At 38.0% G+C, this 21,155-nt stretch overlaps 2 protein-coding genes across 4 annotated transcripts in view; one reads left to right on the top strand and one right to left on the bottom strand.

Moving 5' to 3' along the window:
• ubxn4 (UBX domain protein 4) overlaps nucleotides 1–811 on the bottom strand; it is a 37,722-nt gene extending 36,911 nt beyond the window's left edge. For both annotated transcript variants that reach the window (XM_056271350.1, XM_056271351.1), the window contains exon 1: nucleotides 637–811. In XM_056271350.1, the coding sequence (XP_056127325.1) occupies nucleotides 637–718 (82 nt within the window). In that variant the 5' untranslated portion in view covers nucleotides 719–811. The remainder of the gene's footprint in view (nucleotides 1–636) is intronic.
• A 317-nt stretch (nucleotides 812–1,128) lies between these two features.
• The window catches only part of rab3gap1 (RAB3 GTPase activating protein subunit 1), a 60,045-nt gene continuing 40,018 nt past the window's right edge, over nucleotides 1,129–21,155 (top strand). For both annotated transcript variants that reach the window (XM_056271347.1, XM_056271346.1), the window contains exons 1-10: nucleotides 1,129–1,179; nucleotides 1,318–1,373; nucleotides 2,162–2,237; nucleotides 2,316–2,448; nucleotides 2,525–2,603; nucleotides 4,226–4,345; nucleotides 8,895–9,060; nucleotides 13,822–13,921; nucleotides 18,560–18,641; nucleotides 19,867–19,935. In XM_056271347.1, coding sequence (XP_056127322.1) covers nucleotides 1,162–1,179; nucleotides 1,318–1,373; nucleotides 2,162–2,237; nucleotides 2,316–2,448; nucleotides 2,525–2,603; nucleotides 4,226–4,345; nucleotides 8,895–9,060; nucleotides 13,822–13,921; nucleotides 18,560–18,641; nucleotides 19,867–19,935 — 899 coding nt within the window. In that variant the 5' untranslated portion in view covers nucleotides 1,129–1,161. The remainder of the gene's footprint in view (nucleotides 1,180–1,317; nucleotides 1,374–2,161; nucleotides 2,238–2,315; nucleotides 2,449–2,524; nucleotides 2,604–4,225; nucleotides 4,346–8,894; nucleotides 9,061–13,821; nucleotides 13,922–18,559; nucleotides 18,642–19,866; nucleotides 19,936–21,155) is intronic.

Below are 21,155 nucleotides of genomic sequence, written 5' to 3'. Positions count from 1 at the left end.
TAGATAGATAGATAGATAGATAGATAGATAGATAGATAGATAGATAGATAGATAGATAGATAGATAGGATAAAATAGCATAGACGGACAGACAAATAGACAGACAAAACGACAGACAGAACAGAACGACAGATAGATAGACAGAATGACAGATAGATAGACAGAACGACAGATAGATAGACAGAATGACAGGCAGACAGATATTATAACACATATAGATAGATAGATAGATAGATAGATAGATAGATAGATAGATAGATAGATAGATAGATAGATAGATAGATAGATAGATAGATAGATAGATAGATAGATAGAAACACACTTGAAATCACATGATCGTCTCAGTCAGTTTGACGAAATTATCCGGTTCTGACTGGACAACAAATCAACTCACTCTGCACTGGATAAACAAAAGACGTTGTGATGGTGAAATATTATAATAATGACTCAGCTGATACGGACACGACGTGTCAATACAAGCGCATATCTGATTAATATAACGTAAAGCGCATATCTGACACATTAACCGGATCCATCTGTGTCCCCTCATCATCTGTCATCGACTAACACTGTAAAAACACAGTGAAGCAGTGTGTGTATGACGGACATGATAATGATGATGATGATAGTCAAGTACCTGTGATCACAACCACAAACACAGATTTGCGCTGTTTAGCTGACGCGATGGCCGCTGGGATTGAGCCCTCAAACCAGCGCATGATGAAGATGACTATGATGAAGATCAGTGCTGCTGCTGAGCTCCAAAAGATTCGACAACTCACAGCTGCCGGAAGCTGCGCTCAGAACACGGAAGCAATTCGATCCGAGGAACTCTGGGAAATGTCGTTTAATTGTATTTTATTCATGTCGTATGATTTATTTATTTATTATTTATTTATTTAAGAACTAAAAAAACAGGCGCGAGTAACTCCAAAATTCCAAAGACAGGAAAAAAGACGCCTAATACAGTTTCATTATATTTGACATATACCTTTATAATCTACTTTGTAATAGTCCAGATGGCTGAGCATTAAATTAATAAAAAATCTTTATACTTAATGGAAAAATTAAACAAAAACATAAAAGAATAGTAAGAATACATTTTTTAAATTTCCACACGTATCACGTGACGGTGGTACGTCATTCTAAACAGAGAGCCAAGATGGCGGCTGACAGTGATGTGAGTTTGTTTATGTCTGAATACGCATCATTATGATCTGCATCATGTCAATGTCATATGTGTCATATAAATGCACGCAGTTTTTTGACATGTGTATGCTTTATTCGGTTCTTTAACTGTCACGGGTTTCTGTTTCAGCCCGAGTCTGAAGTGTTTGAAATCACTGATTTTACCACCGCATCGGAGTGGGAGAGGTACAGAAAAAAGCATTTAAACAAATATTTCCTCAGTAATCACACGTTTCTGTAGCTTTACATGTGGTTTTATGATTAAAGTGCACTAAAATCATCTTGTGGTTGTGTGGTGAAGTCCTTACGAAAGCCCATTCTCGCCACGTAAGAATAAAGCATCATGACTTGGTAAAACATATTTATGATAATGATCAAGTCGAAATTATGAAAGAGTAAAGCATAATTATGAGATGAAAAGTCAAAATTATTAAATACTAAGTCGTTACATACTCGTTATAAAAAATGAGATTATAGTTATTGTTGACTTACAAGATCATTCAAATTTTTGATGACTTAATTAGTATGTCATAATCTAGACATTTCATTCATCTTATGAATATTGCTCACTATGTCATAATTTCAACTTGTCACGTTATAAATATGACTCAGAATGTTACAATTTCTACATTTCATCTTATAAACGACTTAAAAATAGTATTAGCCTGTATTCTAAAGCATTTATGAATTACAAACATTTAAATTCAGATTAAATTATGCATTTTCACCCTTTATGGGCAAAAAGGGATGCGACACATAACAAGTTAAATGTTGTTTCTTGTTTAAATTTGAAAGTTGACATGTTTCTCTTTGTGTAATATTGTTTAATTTATGGTCACCGTCACTATATTATTGATTGGTATTTATATGACTATTATACATGAACTAGTCATCTGTGCATTCAGCATTCATTCTATATAAATGTTCATTTTCTCCATTTTACACTGAGGTTTTGTTCTTGTGTGTCTTTGTAGATTCATATCCAGGGTTGAGGAGGTGCTCAATGACTGGAAGCTGATTGGTTGTCGTGTTGGGAAACCACCGGAAAAGGTCATTACCCATGATTACAGTTACACGAATGATTTCTGAAATGATGTACGCAGAAGTTAACAGTGTTGATGTTGACAGGGCGAATACACCAGCAGCAGCTGGGAAGAGACGTGTCTAGAGATTAACTTTGCTGATTTCAAGTTCTCCATTACACATCACTATCTGAAACAGGAGTCGGCAGAGAGTGAAGGCATAGATGAATCAGAGGAAGGTACGTTTGGCCTTTGACCTCGTCGGCTGACCTTTGACCTCTGCTGCGTGTGTTGAACGGTGTCTTCTGCTTTCAGATGCGTATCCGCTGGCCATGCAGGACCTGCTCTGCATGAACAATGACTTTCCTCCTCGAGCTCACTGTCTGGTCAGATGGTAAGAAGCTCTGTAAGATGCGTTCGATTTTACAAAGGACTTCATATTCAAATAGTGATTGAGAATCTAAAACATGATGCAGTTCAATGTTTAGTATTAGTTTATAACACAGTTTATAGACAATAAAGACTCATTCAAATCTCATTCTCCACTAATGGTGGTTTTGAGAAGACTTAAAGGGATAGTTCACCCAAAAAATGAAAATTTTGTCATCATTTATGAGTTTCTATGTTCTGCTGAACACAAAAGAAGATATTTTGAAATCTGTTGGTAATCAAACAGTTGGTGGCCTTTGACTTTCCTAGTAGGAAAAAATACTAAGTCAATGGCTACCGTCAACTGTTTGATTACCAATAGTCTTTAAAATATTTTCTTTTGTGTTCAGCAGAACATAGAAACTCATACACGTTTGGAACAACATGAGGGTGAGTAAATGTTGACAAATGTTTTCATTTTTGGGTGAACTATCCCTTTAAATGCTGCAGTTTAAGCTTATTAATTAAAATGAATTATATTTTTTTAAATCGTTGAATGAATGATTCAATGACTTCTCTTGTTCCATTACTGGAATCTCTTGAATAAATATGAATAATAATAAGCATATTTCTCAGTTCCAGTGTATTTTGGCAGTGTAATAGTCTTCTCACCAGTACGGATGTGAAAAACTAACCTGGTCCTTCCAGACTCTCGTACACATTTCATTTGTACAGAGAGTCTGGCCACTCTCCATTGACAAGCGTTAACTTCCTTGAAGGCGGGTCCTCTGTTGAAGTTTAAAACTATTGGATCTGCCCAGAGTCACTCTGGATCTGCCATAACCAATCGCTAAGGTTTGGTTGTGACGGATGTCTACAACTCAAACTAGCGCACGACATCAACCTCATCGTTCTCAGCCACTCCCTCTGTTCGCTGATTGGACCGGTAAAAAATTGACCGGAGAAAACCAAAGAATATACAGCAAACCCAGACGAAGTACCAAGGGTGTAATCCATCAGCCGGAAACTGAAGCCTCCCCGGGGGCCGCCATTAGCTAGCAAGCCTTCACCTGCTGTTAGCATTACATTGACTCCCATTCATTTTGGCGTCACTTTTTTCTAGCGAATAACGTTACATCTGAGGCGTCCAAAGACTCCATTTGTCCATTATTTATTTCTAAAGAAACACGACATTGTATAAAAGGCTCCATTACTTTGTATCTTACGTTATAGCCCCGTAGAAGCAGTTTTTTGTAAAAATAGGCTAACGATTGCGTCATAACACGCGACTCTCTGTCGCACAGTAGAGAAATTACCGTATAGACAGAAGGAGAAGCTCACGCGCAATCTTTTACTGTCTATGAGGCAATCGGGGGGACGTGGAGGCATAAAGTCAAGGGAGAAGCCCATAGATAGAGAGTTCATAAAAGCAACGGGACAAAATATTTCAACAACGGATTTGTTTCAGATTTCAATTCAGATTTCTCTTGGCACAGCTTCTAGAAGATGTACAACTGTGAGTTTCCACAAAGAGGAGTTGACTGAAGAATCCTGCCTGTATATTTGCACTGGTTCCAGGTTCACCTGAGTGTTTGCATGTAATGCGGTGTGTGTGAAGTCCTGACGCACGTCTCTGTTGTGCTGTAGGTTTGGCATGCGTGAGTTTGTGGTGATCTCTCCTGGAGCGAACTGTGAAGCCATCGTCAGCGAGTCCAAGTGTAACCTGCTTCTGAGCTCCGTGTCCATCGCTCTGGCAAACACAGGCTGGTGAGTCCCAGCATGCTCCTGGATCTCTGATGAACACGTGTTTCCTCCCACACCTGTGATCCTCACGTCGTTACTATCGTTGCTTCATTCGCCTGTAAAATCTCCTGCATATTTTTTGATGGTGAAAGACCATTTTAGTCATTTTCAAACGATTGAAAGTGTCTGGTGTTACATTACCCATAATCCTTAAAGGATTAGTTCACTTTTAAAAAAACTTTTGCTGATAATTTACTCACCCCCATGTCATCCAAGATGTCCATGTCTTTCTTTCTTCAGTCGAAAAGAAATTAAGGTTTTTGATGAAAACATTCCAGGATTTTTCTCCATATAATGCACTTTGCTGGGCACCAAACGGTTCAAGGTCCAAAAGCCAGTTTCAGTGCAACCTGCAAACTGTTCAAATGGCTTTAAACGACACCAGACGATGAATAAGGGTCTTATCAAGCGAAACGATCGCTCATTTAAAAAAGAAATAACAAAGTTTAAGTTTAATAAGCTCAAATGCCCGCCTTGCTCTGTTCTGTGTGACTCTCCTGTTCGAACTCGTTCATCAAAATGAACGAATCTTTTTCCTAGTCAATTCGTTCATTTCGTTCGTTAAATGAACCAAATGACTCGAAAAAAGATTTGTTCATTTTGATGAACGAGTTCGAACAGGAGAGTCACGAACGTGCATCACAGAACAGAGCAAGGCGAGCATTTGACATTATAAAACTTAAACTTTGTTATTTATTTTTTAAATGACCGATCGTTTCGCTTGATAAGACCCTTATTCATCGTCTGGTGTCGTTTAAAGCCCTTTGAACAGTTTGCACTGAAACTGTCTTTTGGACCTTGAACCGTTTGGTGCCCAGTAAAGTGCATTATATGGAGAAAAATCCTCGAATGTTTTCATCAAAAACATTAATTTCTTTTCGACTGAAGAAAAAAAGACATGGACATCTTGGATGACATGGGGGTGAGTAAATTATCAGCAAAAGTTTTTTTAAAAGTGAACTAATCCTTTAAATAATAATTTATTGTTATGATTTATTATTGTTATCATCAATACAATTTTTTAAAAGATCAGGGGCGATTATATGGTAAATTAGAAGGAGGTGGAAAAACGTGTCAGACTACAACTCATGCTGTGTGTGAAGAAAACGTCTCTTGTGTTGAATTTAGGGCTGTCGAATTGAACGCAACAATAACGCACAGTTAAAAAATCGTGATGGCTCAATTTGACCCTATGATTCACCCATCAGGTCTGCGTTATTTCCCTACATTTTGTAGCACCTCCATTCCAATAATCACAAATAGCTTGTGTTTTGTTACTTCTGATAAGAAACAAAAGTCTCAGCTTTCAAATTCGGTCAATTCTATCACAAATTTCAAACAATAAATGGCATTTTGACTCTCTTAAATGAAATGAAATGAAATACACTTTATTGTCCCCATGGGGAAATTTGTGTTGGACTCAAGGGTTTTTTACATTGACAGAATCATTGGAAGCATAACAGACAACAAAAAATTCTACACACAAATATAAATAAATAAATACTCATTCGTCATTTAACAATTTAATTGAGAAAGGAATAAAAGACTTCTTTAAACGGTTATACCTACACATCGGAAATCTGTATCGTCTTCCAAATGTGTGTGACGTGACAGATTGTTGTAGCCTCTTAGTTCAAGCAGCAGCGCAAGTCATTTCTTCCACTTTAATACAAGTTATAGCTTGAAAAAACATGTTTGAATATCAGAAGTTATGTTGAGCGATACCGCCATCTTACAGACATATCAATAAAACAGCTTGTGTACAATATGTCACTCAACGTTGCATTTTCCTAAGGAAAGATATCTAATGTTTACAGTTCGTTAGTTAGCTATAAAACCAATAGAGAGGTGTTTATTTGCTGTTATGATATATGTTTGAATAAATTTGTCATGAAGACAAGTGTTTATGAAAACTACCTGATGCATTCAAACTTTACAGTTTTTATTTGAGTGTGATTATTATTTCTAAAAATAATTAGCAGTTGAATATAATAGCTCTGTTGTTAATTTTAACCTCTAATATTATATTAATATACCAAATGAGAGGGTTCCCTGTATAGTTTGCTGCATTAGAGTGATGTTTTATTCCCATAAGAAAATCAAACTATCGGTATCGGCAGATACCATTCTGAATAATCGGCTGTCGGCAGAGAAATTCAGTATCGGTGCATCTCTAGTTATTATTGTTATATACCGGTAATAAAAATTGTTCGTTTTTATGGTTTTAATTTATTATTATTATTATAATTACAAATTTTTCAATTAATATTGTTATATAATAATTGTTATGGACTTTATTATTATTATTATGCCCTATTATAAACCTCTAAACTCTTAAAAAGCTGTATTTTGTACCATATTCATTCTTAATTACGAGTATCTTAATGAAGTCTGTATTGACGCACGTCATTTTGGAAAACATCTGTCTCTTTGTCAATGTGAAATGTGTTTTAACACATTAATACTCATTTATGAGGTTAGATTGGCCAAGTTCCTGCATTGACGGACAGTTATAAATATCTTCTGCATCGCTATATAAAACCAAACCTCTAGAGGAGGATGAGCATGTTGCCATGGCTTACTGGGGCATTGTGGGATAGATAGTGCTTTTAGTAATCTCTTAGCCTCTTTTTAAATGCTTTATGTGGATGTTCTGCGTATTGCGTCGTGTGATGTGTTTTGTTATTACTGTGCTGTGTAATATATTCACTGTAATTGTTCATACGATGATATGAATTATGGGTTTTGAGAGATGCTTTGGCTCTGCTTGATTAATTAAAAACAAAAATGTTGTTTAACTTTATAAATGCAATTACATCTGTCATATTGCTGCAGTACACTTAGAGCAGCAGTGCTGCTGTTTTGACATCAGGTGGCGCTGTTGAGCTGTGTTAGCGTGTGTGTTTGTATGTGTGTGTGTGTGTGTGTGTTCATCTGCTAGAGACACCAGAGCACAGGAACTTCATGTGTTAAAGTTCACATGCATTTAATTATTCTATCCCTTAAAACTCATCTTTGATGATGACATATTTAAATGTTTTTTTTCCTGTGAAAATAATTCATGCCTTAAAATAGCTTGAATGTAACCCGACACCCTTGCTTCATTTAGTATACATGGACCATGAATATGCAAATGAATCTCCACCTCCATTCAATCACAGTGGCTTGGATTACCTGATCCACTCGGTCGACCGTAGAAAACGCTACACAATATGGCAAGTGGAAATGTTGGTCTAAGTACGTTTGAAGCAGAAACTGATTCATAAGAGGTGGATTCATACATCGTCTACAAGTCGATGAATCAGAACGATAATGCGTTTTATGTATTAACATCAGACACATGACCGTAATTGATATGATTAGCCTTTTGCTTGACTACGTTATCAAACAGCTAATAATGTCAAGTCAAGTCACCTTTATTTATATAGCGCTTTTTACAATACAGATTGTATCAAAGCAGCTTCACAGTGATGACATGAAAATAATACAACAAAGTTTGCTTCTAGAAGAAAATTGCGTCAACGTCCACCTTAAGTAAGGCAGATCAATAATATATGTGTTGCTAATGTTACACAAACCATGTTCCCGTTCACCATCTCAGAGCCTTCTGAAAATCAGCATCCTTACAAACGCTTTGAACATCATAGAAAGTCAGTGGAGAAAGGCATATGCTAACACTTAACAATAAGGTTCATTAGTTAATATGCAGGTGAAACTCGAAAAAAATTGAATATCGTGCAAAAGTTCATTTATTTCAGTAATTCAACTTAAAAGGTGAAACTAATATATAGACTCATTAAATGCAAAGTGAGATATTTCAAGCCTTTATTTGTTATGATTTTGATGATTATGGCTTACAGCTTAAAAACCTCAAATTCAAAATTAGAATATTGTGAAAAGGTTTTAATAACTGTAAGCCATAATCATCAAAATCATAACAAATAAAGGCTTGAAATATCTCACTTTGCATGTAATGAGTCTATATAATATATTAGTTTCACCTTTTAAGTTGAATTACTGAAATAAATGAACTTTTGCACAATATTCTAATTTTTATTAACTAACATAAACTAACAATGATTAATACATTTGTTACTGTATTAGTTCATCTTTGTTATCGTTAGTTAATAAAAATACAGCTGTTCATAGTTAGTTCACAGCGCATTAACTAATATTAACAAATACAACCTTTGATTTTAATAATGTATTAGTAAATATTGAAATTAATATTAACTAAGATTAATAAATGCTGTTGAAGATCATGTTAACTAAGGTAGTTAACTAATGTTACTAATGAACCTTATTGTAAAGTGTTACCAGTTATCATAACAGCCTGATATACATCATACACATAATTCTTAATTCACTCTCTATATTGCTAAATGAACCAGATTTTTCCTGTCCCTTCTAAAGCTGTTCTTGTGTTTACGGTGTTAAAAAGCATGATAGGAGTGATAGGTAAAGCCCGTTCCACATGTTATATCCACACTCCTGCTCTTCTTCTGTTTTGCAGCCACGTGCCGCTGTTCGTCCAGATCCAGCAGAAGTGGAGGAGGATGTTTGCGGGCGAGTGTCAGGGACCCGGTGTTCGCTCGGACTTCGAGATCGTGCATCTGCGTAAAGTGCCCAGCCAGTACAACCACCTGTCCGGCCTGCTCGACATCTTCAAGAACAAGATTGTGAGTTCTCCTGGGGCCGGTTTCACAAAGATAGACTTCGACTACGGCTTAGATATAGTAGATAGTCAGACTCCAGATAGACATGTAAATCAGAACGTTGCACAAAGCACTTAAGACTCTGACTATCTTAAGGAGGACTACACTGCAATGCATTCTGGGTAAAATAAGACACTTGGCGGATCGAGTAAGCGCATTCAACCGCTCGGTGCAGTTTACCCCAGCGGAAGATACACTCACCTAAAGGATTATTAGGAACACCTGTTCAATTTCTCATTAATGCAATTATCTAATCAACCAATCACATGGCAGTTGCTTCAGTGCATTTAGGGGTGTGGTCCTGGTCAAGACAATCTCCTGAACTCCAAACTGAATGTCAGAATGGGAAAGAAAGGTGATTTAAGCAATTTTGAGCGTGGCATGGTTGTTGGTGCCAGACGGGCCGGTCTGAGTATTTCACAATCTGCTCAGTTACTGGGATTTTCACGCACAACCATTTCTAGGGTTTACAAAGAATGGTGTGAAAAGGGAAAAACATCCAGTATGCGGCAGTCCTGTGGGCGAAAATGCCTTGTTGATGCTAGAGGTCAGAGGAGAATGGGCCGACTGATTCAAGCTGATAGAAGAGCAACTTTGACTGAAATAACCACTCGTTACAACCGAGGTATGCAGCAAAGCATTTGTGAAGCCACAACACGCACAACCTTGAGGCGGATGGGCTACAACAGCAGAAGACCCCACCGGGTACCACTCATCTCCACTACAAATAGGAAAAAGAGGCTACAATTTGCAAGAGCTCACCAAAATTGAACAGTTGAAGACTGGAAAAATGTTGCCTGGTCTGATGAGTCTCGATTTCTGTTGAGACATTCAGATGGTAGAGTCAGAATTTGGCGTAAACAGAATGAGAACATGGAACCATCATGCCTTGTTACCACTGTGCAGGCTGGTGGTGGTGGTGTAATGTTGTGGGGGATGTTTTCTTGGCACACTTTAGGCCCCTTAGTGCCAATTGGGCATCGTTTAAATGCCACGGCCTACCTGAGCATTGTTTCTGACCATGTCCATCCCTTTATGGCCACCATGTACCCATCCTCTGATGGCTACTTCCAGCAGGATAATGCACCATGTCACAAACCTCGAATCATTTCAAATTGGTTTCTTGAACATGACAATGAGTTCACTGTACTAAAATGGCCCCCACAGTCACCAGATCTCAACCCAATAGAGCATCTTTGGGATGTGGTGGAACGGGAGCTTCGTGCCCTGGATGTGCATCCCACAAATCTCCATCAACTGCAAATGGTAAATGGAATGGACTGCATTTATATAGCGCTTTCACAGACCCAATGGCCACCAAAGCGCTTTACATTTGCCTCACATTCACCCATTCACACACTCATTCATACACCGACGGGCGACGGCAGCCATGCAAGGCGCCATCCAGCTCGTCGGGAGCAGCCGGGGTTAGGTGTCTTGCTCAAGGACACCTCGACACTTGGTCAGGTGGAACCGAGGATTGAACCACCAACCTTCCGGTTTGTAGACAACCCACATGAACCACTGAGCCACTGCCGCCCAAGTTGCAACTGCAAGATGCTATCCTATCAATATGGGCCAACATTTCTAAAGAATGCTTTCAGCACCTTGTTGAATCAATGCCACGTAGAATTAAGGCAGTTCTGAAGGTGAAAGGGGGTCAAACACAGTATTAGTATGGTGTTCCTAATAATCCTTTAGGTGAGTGTATGTGTGTGTTGGAGGAGTGTAACAGTTACAAGGACATTTTACTTGGGAAATTTAGCGGAGAACGTAGTAACAAGAAAAAATGTTTAATTTGGAAAAAGATTGCTACGACAGTTGACAGCGTTAAGTCCCGTTCACATCAAGCACGATAACTATAAAGATAACGACAAAGATAACTATATATGCGTCCACACCAACGACCGATAACGGTATTTTTTATTCTAAGCACGCGCCCGCGCTGCGGTTTCAAAGTAGCGAAAATGGATGACCTGCTGCTGCTTTACGTTACAAAAAAATATCAAAAGAAAAACCGGCGCTTTTGGGTACACGATATCCTCAAAAGACGACAGGAGTTGGGAGAATCCGTCACTCTGATTAGAGAGTTGTCGTCTTTTGAAGACAAATTTTATTCATATTTTCGAATTAATCAACAACAGTTTCAAGACATCCTGGACATCGTGAAAGAGGACATCAGCAAGAGCCAAGAACGTTATATGAACGTTCCGAAAACATTATTTTAATAACGTTTTGTACTAACATTTACACAACTTTTATAGAACGTTAGTGAATGTTCTGGGAACGTTCCCTGTTAGCTGGGTAATATCTCATCGTTAATACTTCTCACCATTTATTCCCAGGATACGACCGATTGCTTTCCATATATCCATCTTTTTTAACGTATCCTTGAAAAAAGGGTTTGACTTGTCAAACAGTAGAGGATTTTTTTGTACCTCGACGATTAACTTCTCTGCAATGTCATCTGCCATTTTAAATGCGCGAGACCTTTAAATTAGAATGGATTCTGATTGGCTGTCAGTGTTTTTTCATTCGACAGCTGGAAAAAAATCGTTCTGAAAGTGATCCCAACGATATCGTTTTTCACAATATACACTGTTTGATAAAAGATTGAGTGTCTCAAAACCCCGCTGTTCAGAGAGCCTGCTCTGCTCTGATTGGTCAGATGGCCCAGTCTGTTGTGATTGGTCTACTCTGCTCTGATTGGTCAGATGGCCCAGTCTGTTGTGATTGGTCTACTCTGCTATGATTGGTCAGACGACCCAGTCTGTTGTGATTGGCCTACTCTGCTCTGATTGGTCAGACGACCCAGTCTGTTGTGATTGGTCTACTCTGCTCTGATTGGTCAGACGACCCAGTCTGTTGTGATTGGTCTACTCTGCTCTGATTGGTCAGACGACCCAGTCTGTTGTGATTGGCCTACTCTGCTCTGATTGGTCAGACGGCCCAGTCTGTTGTGATTGGTCTACTCTGCTCTGATTGGTCAGACGGCCCAGTCTGGTGTGATTGGTCTACTTTGCTCTGATTGGTCAGACGACCCAGTCTGTTGTGATTGGTCTACTCTGCTCTGATTGGTCAGACGACCCAGTCTGTTGTGATTGGTCTACTCTGCTCTGATTGGTCAGACGACCCAGTCTGGTGTGATTGGTCTACTCTGCTCTGATTGGTCAGACGGCCCAGTCTGGTGTGATTGGTCTACTTTGCTCTGATTGGTCAGACGACCCAGTCTGTTGTGATTGGTCTACTCTGCTCTGATTGGTCAGACGACCCAGTCTGTTGTGATTGGTCTACTCTGCTCTGATTGGTCAGACGGCCCAGTCTGTTGTGATTGGTCTACTCTGCTCTGATTGGTCAGACGACCCAGTCTGTTGTGATTGGCCTACTCTGCTCTGATTGGTCAGACGGCCCAGTCTGGTGTGATTGGTCTACTCTGCTCTGATTGGTCAGACGACCCAGTCTGTTGTGATTGGTCTACTCTGCTCTGATTGGTCAGACGACCCAGTCTGTTGTGATTGGTCTACTCTGCTCTGATTGGTCAGACGACCCAGTCTGTTGTGATTGGTCTACTCTGCTGTGATTGGTCAGACGGCCCAGTCTGTTGTGATTGGTCTACTCTGCTCTGATTGGTCAGACGACCCAGTCTGTTGTGATTGGTCTACTCTGCTGTGATTGGTCAGACGGCCCAGTCTGTTGTGATTGGTCTACTCTGCTCTGATTGGTCAGATGGCCCAGTCTGTTGTGATTGGTCTACTCTGCTGTGATTGGTCAGACGGCCCAGTCTGTTGTGATTGGTCTACTCTGCTCTGATTGGTCAGACGACCCAGTCTGTTGTGATTGGTCTACTCTGCTGTGATTGGTCAGACGGCCCAGTCTGTTGTGATTGGTCTACTCTGCTCTGATTGGTCAGATGGCCCAGTCTGTTGTGATTGGTCTACTCTGCTCTGATTGGTCAGATGGCCCAGTCTGTTGTGATTGGTCTACTCTGCTCTGATTGGTCAGATGGCCCAGTCTGTTGTGATTGGTCGACCGCTTACAGCACGTGTCAGCAACCAAACGCTCTGAATTTCAGCTCTTGATACACAGTGAAATGAACAGTAACGATAGTGCCGGGTTTTTCCATATCAATTCCAGCGCAAGTCCTCATCGTTTTGAAGTGCATCAACGTGGATTTGCTTTTTGTCTTCTCGACATGAACAACTCAAACCAAACTCTTCCAGTCTCAGATACAGCTGCAGTGTTTGAGGGGCAAAGTAGACATTGTTCGTGGGCAGCCAACGAAGACCATAGACGGGCATTATGCAAATGTGTTTCAAACCTACATAGATTCAAGCAGGAAGTAATTACTGATGACTAGATTCAGAATAGCTTTTACATTCACAAACAGCTACAGTATATTACACACTACATGAAAGATAATACCCGAAAAATGCATAATAGGGGCAGTTTAAACTAAGTGTACTGAAGTTCCCTTTTTACCAGGACTACTAGTAAGTGGTTTTACTAGTTGAATGCAAACAGCTTCATTTATTCATTCATCACTTTTCTAGTCAAAACTCAAATGCATTTCTTTGATATTGATTAACTGCATTTACTTGTCATAGAAAGGTGCATTTGATAGGTATGCATTTTTCAGTTGAAATTTAATAATTGCACAATTGATTGTTTTCTTTTGTCATTTTTACCGTCCGTCTCCTTCATTCTCTTGATGTTTTGTGTCCACAGGGCTGCCCACTGATGCCGCTGCCACCCATTAACATCGCCATTCGCTTCACGTACGTCCTTCAGGACTGGCAGCAGTGCTCGTGGCCTCAGCAGCCGCCAGGTGTGTGTCTGATCTGAGATCAGTCTGCAGCGTTTCAGCGTGTTGCACTCACTAGAAGCCTTGTGAGGAGGGTTTAATGACTTCACGGACGTACCGGCTGCACTGAACACTTCTGTTTTCTGTTGTTATTCGCTGCTGAAACTCTTAAAGTCATAATTTTATCCCGTAAAATTAATCTTTAATCACCAAAATTACATCTTTAAATGTTTTTTCCTTGAAAAATTTTTTCTTTATGCCTTAAAATAGCTTGAATGTAACTCGACACCCTTACCTCATTTAGTATATGCGGTTATATGAATATGCAAATGAGCCCCGCCTCCACTCACTCACTCAGCTCAGAGATCCACTGGTTGACGAGCACACGTTGATCTGATTGGTTACAAGGTCGTTTGTGACGTCAGAAACACCAGCGATTTCAAACCGTGTTTTTGAGACTGTCTTTGGTTCACTGCAGTTTTAAGGAGAAAATACTCAGCAATGCTGTCGACTTATGAATTTACACATGGTGTGTCTTAAAGCATATTAAAAACACCACATACACATACAAACAACATTAAAAACTGGATTTTCACCACTTGGGGCTCTTTAACTAAAAAGGCTTTCAGAACAGCTGAGAGGTCATTGAGACAGCAGTGAGAAATCAGGTTAGCTGTAGTCAGAACAACTGAGTCAACTCAAGTCAAGTCAAATATGAGATTATTGTTGACGTTCTTCTGTGCGCTACACTGCAAAAAAAGTATTTTCTTCCTCTGTATTTTAGTCCTGTTTCCAGTACAAATATCTAAACATTCTTAAATTAAGATACATTTACTGGCGAAGCAAAATGACTAAAGATATTAAGGGCCAGATTTAGCTTGAACAGCTTGCTCCAGCACAAACCCTCTGTTGGTGTTAAAAACTGCTGTCAGGATTTACTAAAGACACACAGTGAAGAATCAGCGCTGAAAAGGCGAGGGTTATTTTTGTTTGTTATTTTTTCGTATGCACTTGTAGGAATTTCCCTTTTAGATGCAAAACTTGTGGGACAGGATTTTGTTTCAATGAAATGATTGTACTATATTTAAGTTCAATAATATTTTTTATTTAACATTTTGTATTTTTAGGGGATTTTATGGTACTAAATTATATTTATGCAATAGTTATAATCCATTTATTCACTTTTTGAGCATAGACCATACATCTTTAATGCTTTGGAGCACAGACTTAAGTTTGGTCTCTTTTTAAAGACGACACTTGGAAGGTTTATTGAAAAAATGAACTTGAAAAAAGTTATAAAATGTTACATTATTGTTATGAAAATGTACAAAAATAAAAAAAGAAATCAGTTTTTATATGATATATATATTTTTCAAAACACGTTTTACTCTTAAACTGTGAAAAAATAAATCTAAATGATCTGTTTTCCAAATTTGAGGTTGATATCTCAAAAAATGAGCGTTCAGTAAGAATGTGTTTGTGTGCAGTAGTAGTCATTTTTGACCACAGACAATACAATATTACTATTTTTCAGGACCATTTAATCTTTTCCATATACATGATTTTTTTTTTGTGTTCACACAGCAAGTGCCAAAACCTTTACCAAGTTTCATACTATATACTATTCCCAAAAATGTCCAAACTCAAATATAACTAAACGGCACCAGAATGATTCAGGCAAAGTGATTTTCCCTTGTTTTCCCTTTGAATTAAGTTTATTTTTAAGATATTTTTTCTTGTTTTAATCATAAACTCCCTTCATATCGATGAGCTTTTCAGAAAACAAGACTTATACCAGTTCATACCAGGAATGATAACTATAAAGATAGCTGTAATTATAACTATATAATTGTCCACACCAGCGGACGATATCGTTCTGTTTATTGTAAGCTGCAGTTTTGTCGTCTGTCACTTTAAATAGTTCGAGCTCTTTAAAGCAGGATGGATTCTGATTGGCTGCCAGTGTTTTTATCGTTCATCAGCTGGAAAAATCGTTCTGAAACTGATTCCAACGATATTGTTTCTCTGCGGTTATAGTTATAGTTGTGGTGTGAATGATTATTAGAGCTATATCTTTATCGTTATCATGATAATCCTCTGTGCATTTAACCCTTGTGCCTCATTTAAAAAAAGTTACACATAGCTCCCATAGAGGACAAAAATGTCCACGTCATTAAAAATTTGAAGCTTGGGAGCACAGACTTAAGTTTGGTATCATTTTAAAGAAGACCCTTGACAGATTATTGCTGAAGTAAAAAAAAAAAATGAATAAGTCAATCCAAAAAAAAGTTATATAGGTTTAAGTTTATGAAAATTATTTATGAACATTATTTTATATAAAATATATATTTTATGAAACAAGTTGAACTCAAAAACGGCTAGAAAATCAAAGCCATTAATATAAATAAGTTGTGTTCCAAATTTGAGGATGATTTCTCAAAAAATGAGCTTTCAGTAAGAGTTTGTTTGGGCGCAGTAACAGACTTTCCCCATTGGATGCCATGCAGCAAAACTCCACTAGTCACACAGTGATTGGATTTTAGATTTGCAGTTGAGTTTTTCCTCTCTCAATATTACAAACACACACATGCACACACATATAAGTCAAGTCAAGTCATCTTCATTTATATAGCGCTTTTAACAATGGAGATTGTTTTAAAGCAGCTTTACAGAGATAAACATACAATTTACGGTAACAGAGATTGTTTTGGCTTTATAGCGATTTTTGAATAATGTTATTTCCGGCTAAAGTTGGTTTTGATTGATTCACTTCCAGCAAAATTATCATTTGTTATTACATTAGGGGCCACTAAGACGACGGCGTTCTCTCTAAACAGACTTTAAACGCGAACCTGTGACCTGATGGCGTTCACATGCGCATTAAAAATCGATTCTATAGTTATATTCGTTTGAATATGTGTGCGCAGGTTTGTAATTTCCCAACAAACCATGCCTAAACAAACTACTTGTCTTGCCTATAAATTTGATACAGAATTTTATTTTATCACTTCGGTACGCGACCCGGATTTTCAACAACGCTTTATCTGTAGAGTGGCAAAGGGATCCTCCATAGGGAGAGGATAGTTGACACTTCAGCACTGCATTGTCATCGGGTCCAGGCGAATCTCCTTCGTCAGATCTGGATACGGCCTGGATCCGGCAGGCTGCAGGAAAACCTCGGGATAAACAAAGACACTAAAGTTAGCGTAGATGCCATTCTTCTTATGATGTAACGAGTACATCTGTCCTGGCTAATCTACATATATATATATTTTATAACACATACCAACTACACTCTGACATCCATACCAACACACCTACACAAATACCGTTGCATAATTGATCCAATTGCCTCTATAATATGCCGAAACAGAAAACAGGAATAAAGCGAGAATTTGCTTTATAGGCCAAACCTGGAAAAATGGCACCATCTGGTAAAAAATAGTAAACATTTTAATGTTGAAGCCTTGCCAACAGAATGAAAGCCTCTTAAAGCTGCAGTCGGCAAGTCTGGCAGATTGAGTGGATTTAGGCAAAATTTTGAATGTTTACAACTCTCATGCCCCTCCCCCACTATCAACGAATACCCTCCCACCGAGTTCGAGCTCGTCAGTGCGTGTGCACCAGGTTATCTGTGCACACCCCCGTCTCATCAGCATCCATCAACACCATGGAGTATTTGGAGGTATGCTGTCCTGGCTAATCTACCGATAGATTGCAATTGCTAACGTCATTTATACTCTAAATGAGCTTACTTGATATTCCGCCATCACTCTTCGTTACTGCGCGAACTTCCGTGAACTTCAGGCGTGTGCATGGGATTGTAGCGTGCGCGAGGGGTGGCGTGTGCCCGATCTGTGATTGACAGTCAGATCAAAAAATGTTGCCGACGGCAGCTTTAACAAAGATTGCATCATTTTATAGTTAAATGGCCCTGGGATAAAAAATTGCAGTTTTAATGGGTTTCAATGGGGACATTTTTGTCCAAAAGGCGCTGAGAGGGAGTATTTTGTGTACCTTGTGCGGTGAAATAGTAAAATTACAATAAAAATACACACCTGTGTCAAATTTTATGCAGTTAGCATTAACACAGGCAAAGTGATCAAAAAAACAAAACTGAAAAGGCCAAAAATGTCCCTAAGGAGGCACAAGATCTTCAGTCATTTTGCTTCTCCAGTAAATGTATCTTGATTTAAGAATGTTTAGATATTTGTACTTGAAAACAAGACAGAAATACTGAGAAAGAACATCATTGTTTGCAGTGCATGACTATAATTCATGAAGCTGTTTTGCTTGATTTGACCTGTTATTTTATATTTATTATTATTTTGCAGTGTAGGCGCAGCAGAATGTTTCCTAGGGAGTATGGAAATTTTTATTTGATACATTGGAGAAACTTTTGCTGTTGCCATGGAGTCGCATGTGTGTCGATCAGAACATCTCTGTCAATATTACATTTACTCAGTGGATTCGGTGCGCCGTGAGTGTTTACCTCTGTATTAAGCAGTGCAGGAGATGTTTACACAGGCAGATGATAATATTCTACGTATATCCGGAGTTGATTAATTTCACTGCTCTATATTACTTTGATCATAAGCTAAAATGAAAGTCAAAGTTAATATAAAATGAAAAGGTGTGACTGTGTGTGTGTGTTGTTTTTAGACTTTGATGCGCTTCTCACTGGAGAGGTGGGCGGCGTGGAGTTTGGCAAACTTCCTTTTGGAGCGTGTGAAGATCCCATCAGGTGCGTTTGTGTTCAATGTCACGGCGGAGATCATTTCTTTATACCAAACTGCATTAAAACGGCATTAAAGGGAAATCTGAATAAATAGATAATTATATAGGTTAATAATCCGACTTAATGCATCAGTGAGTGTTATCGACTGAAAGGGCAAAGTATTTTTCGGCAACGTGAGATTATTTTCATGACAATTGAGCACATTTTGCCCAAATTCTCACTACTGTAATGCAAAAAACAAATATACTTATATTCAATATATATATGTATATGAAAACATATATTATATATATATATATATAGAAACAATATGTATTGTGAAAAGTGCTATACAAATAAATGTGAATATTTTTTAAAGTCTGCATGTATTTGATCAATGATACAGTAAAAATTGTGATATTAAAATTCAAAAACTGTTTTTTACAAGGATCATGTGACACTGAAGACTGGAGTAATGATGCTGAATATTCAGCTTTGATCACAGGAATAAATTACACTTTCATATATATTCACATAGAAAACACTTATTTTAAATTCTAATAATATTTCACAGTTTTACTGTATTTTTTATTAAATAAATGCAGCTTTGGTGAGCAGAAGAGACTTCTTACTGACCCCAAAACATTTAGTTAATCAAAAATACAGTAATATTTTCAGAAAATATTATTATGCAAGTCTTTTCTCAATCAGCATAAAAATCCTAAATAATAATTCAGTACACCAAATAATATCATGACGTGTATTTACAATTGTACTCTACTTTGACTGATTGATTTGTTTTTGCATTACATTAAAGGTGTGTTAGTAACAGAAGGCTTACTGAGCATTTCAATGTTTTGATTGTAGGTAATATCTCACATATAGACATTTGTGTGGTGTGTCGTCCAGTAGGTGGCACTGACCCCAAACTCCTCATGGACCGTCAATAACCATTTCATCACTTCCTTTCAGAACATCAAAGCATTGTCAAGTCAGACAGACATGTTGATGCATAAGGCGCACAATCACATGGTATCAAAATGCTTTAAAAACTCTGAAATTAAGAGTTTAAAGTTTCTGACAGAAATCAAATGTTAAAGAAGGATAGTGATGCTGAAACTAGAATAAAACAATGTCCCCAGGTCAGATCTTATAAGAAGAATCGTTTGAAATGTTAATTTCTTGCTGACTGATTAAATAGTGTAGTGATTAGTAAATCTGCACATGTAAATCAAATCACACTTTTTTTCAGTGAGCTGCATCTCGCAACAACGTGGCCGAACCTGACGGAGGGAATCGTTGTGGACAATGATGTTTATTCGTGAGTGTTTTCCAAGTTTTTGGTGCTTTTATGCACCAAAACTGACATTTTGTGCACCGTGGATTATGAAAATAGAACAGTGATGTAATCGTTTTTTATAGCACTGAGTTACTCATGAATATGCATGATGCACGAAAACAACTCCAGCTGATGTCAGTGCCAGATCCATGTTTCGTCACCTCGTAAAGAACCTGTTACCCATAATAATTTTTCACAGCTCAGGAGAAGAAGAGGGGGAGCGTGCATCGCCTTAAAAACACCCAAGCCAAAATTGATTCGCGCCGCATTATTTTACGCCTTTTAGTTTAGTGATGAAGTGCTGCTCGGTGAGCCGTAGCATCACATTAACACTTTGTGCTGTTTTCTCAAGTCTCATTCGGTGTGTGGGCATGTGCTGATGAACTCTTACTTCTGGAGTACAAAAAAGAGTTTTTTCTGATGATTTTGAACAAACATTCAGAAGTGTGCTCGAGCACTCTTATTTCACACGCTCTCACGCGGTTTGGTCGTGAAACGCCGTAATTGCATGACTTTTCAACAGATTTTTAAGCATTAGTAGTCATTGTTCATTTAGTTATTGGTTACGATGGCATCAGCACTCAACACTTCTCGATGGGAAGAAAAAATTACGTCTTGTTTTCAATCCAGTGCAAATATCTAAACATTCTTAACCCTTGTGTTATGTTGCGGGTCAATTTGACCCGTTTCGATTTTCAAGTTGTTGGAAATACTGGTTAACCTTTGTTTTTTTTCTTGATATTTTGTGACTTTTTCTCATTTATCATGATGAACATGCATGCAAAGTTTCAACATGCTGATGTGTTTTGACATATACAAACAAAATTACTGTTACGTTCGTGATGTTCGCGGGTCAATTTGACCCTCATAGGCAGCCATTCAAAAACAACTGTACAGACACAAAATAAAAACATTTATTTTCTGTATGTAAGGGCACTTCAACTCCAGTTCTAACGTGCAAGTGCATCTAAAAGTGCTCTAACCCTAACCAAACACACTTGAAAAAGCTAAAATTACAGTGTTCAGAATTATTAGCAAATTACAGATGAAAATCTTTGTCAGACATAGATAGTAAAATAAGCTCTCATTTCAATATTTAAAAATATCTAAAATACCTAGCTTTTAACCAAAAGTTTTATGTAGGATTTTCAAAGGCAGCTTCACAGAGCCAAAAAATAAATAAAAAACATTTATTTGATGTA

The sequence above is a fragment of the Rhinichthys klamathensis genome, unplaced genomic scaffold (assembly GCF_029890125.1).
Source record: "Rhinichthys klamathensis goyatoka isolate OS25496 unplaced genomic scaffold, OSU_Roscu_1.1 h1tg000318l_1, whole genome shotgun sequence".
Taxonomy (NCBI): Eukaryota; Metazoa; Chordata; class Actinopteri; order Cypriniformes; family Leuciscidae; genus Rhinichthys; species Rhinichthys klamathensis.
This window is presented reverse-complemented; position numbering and strand designations above follow the sequence as displayed.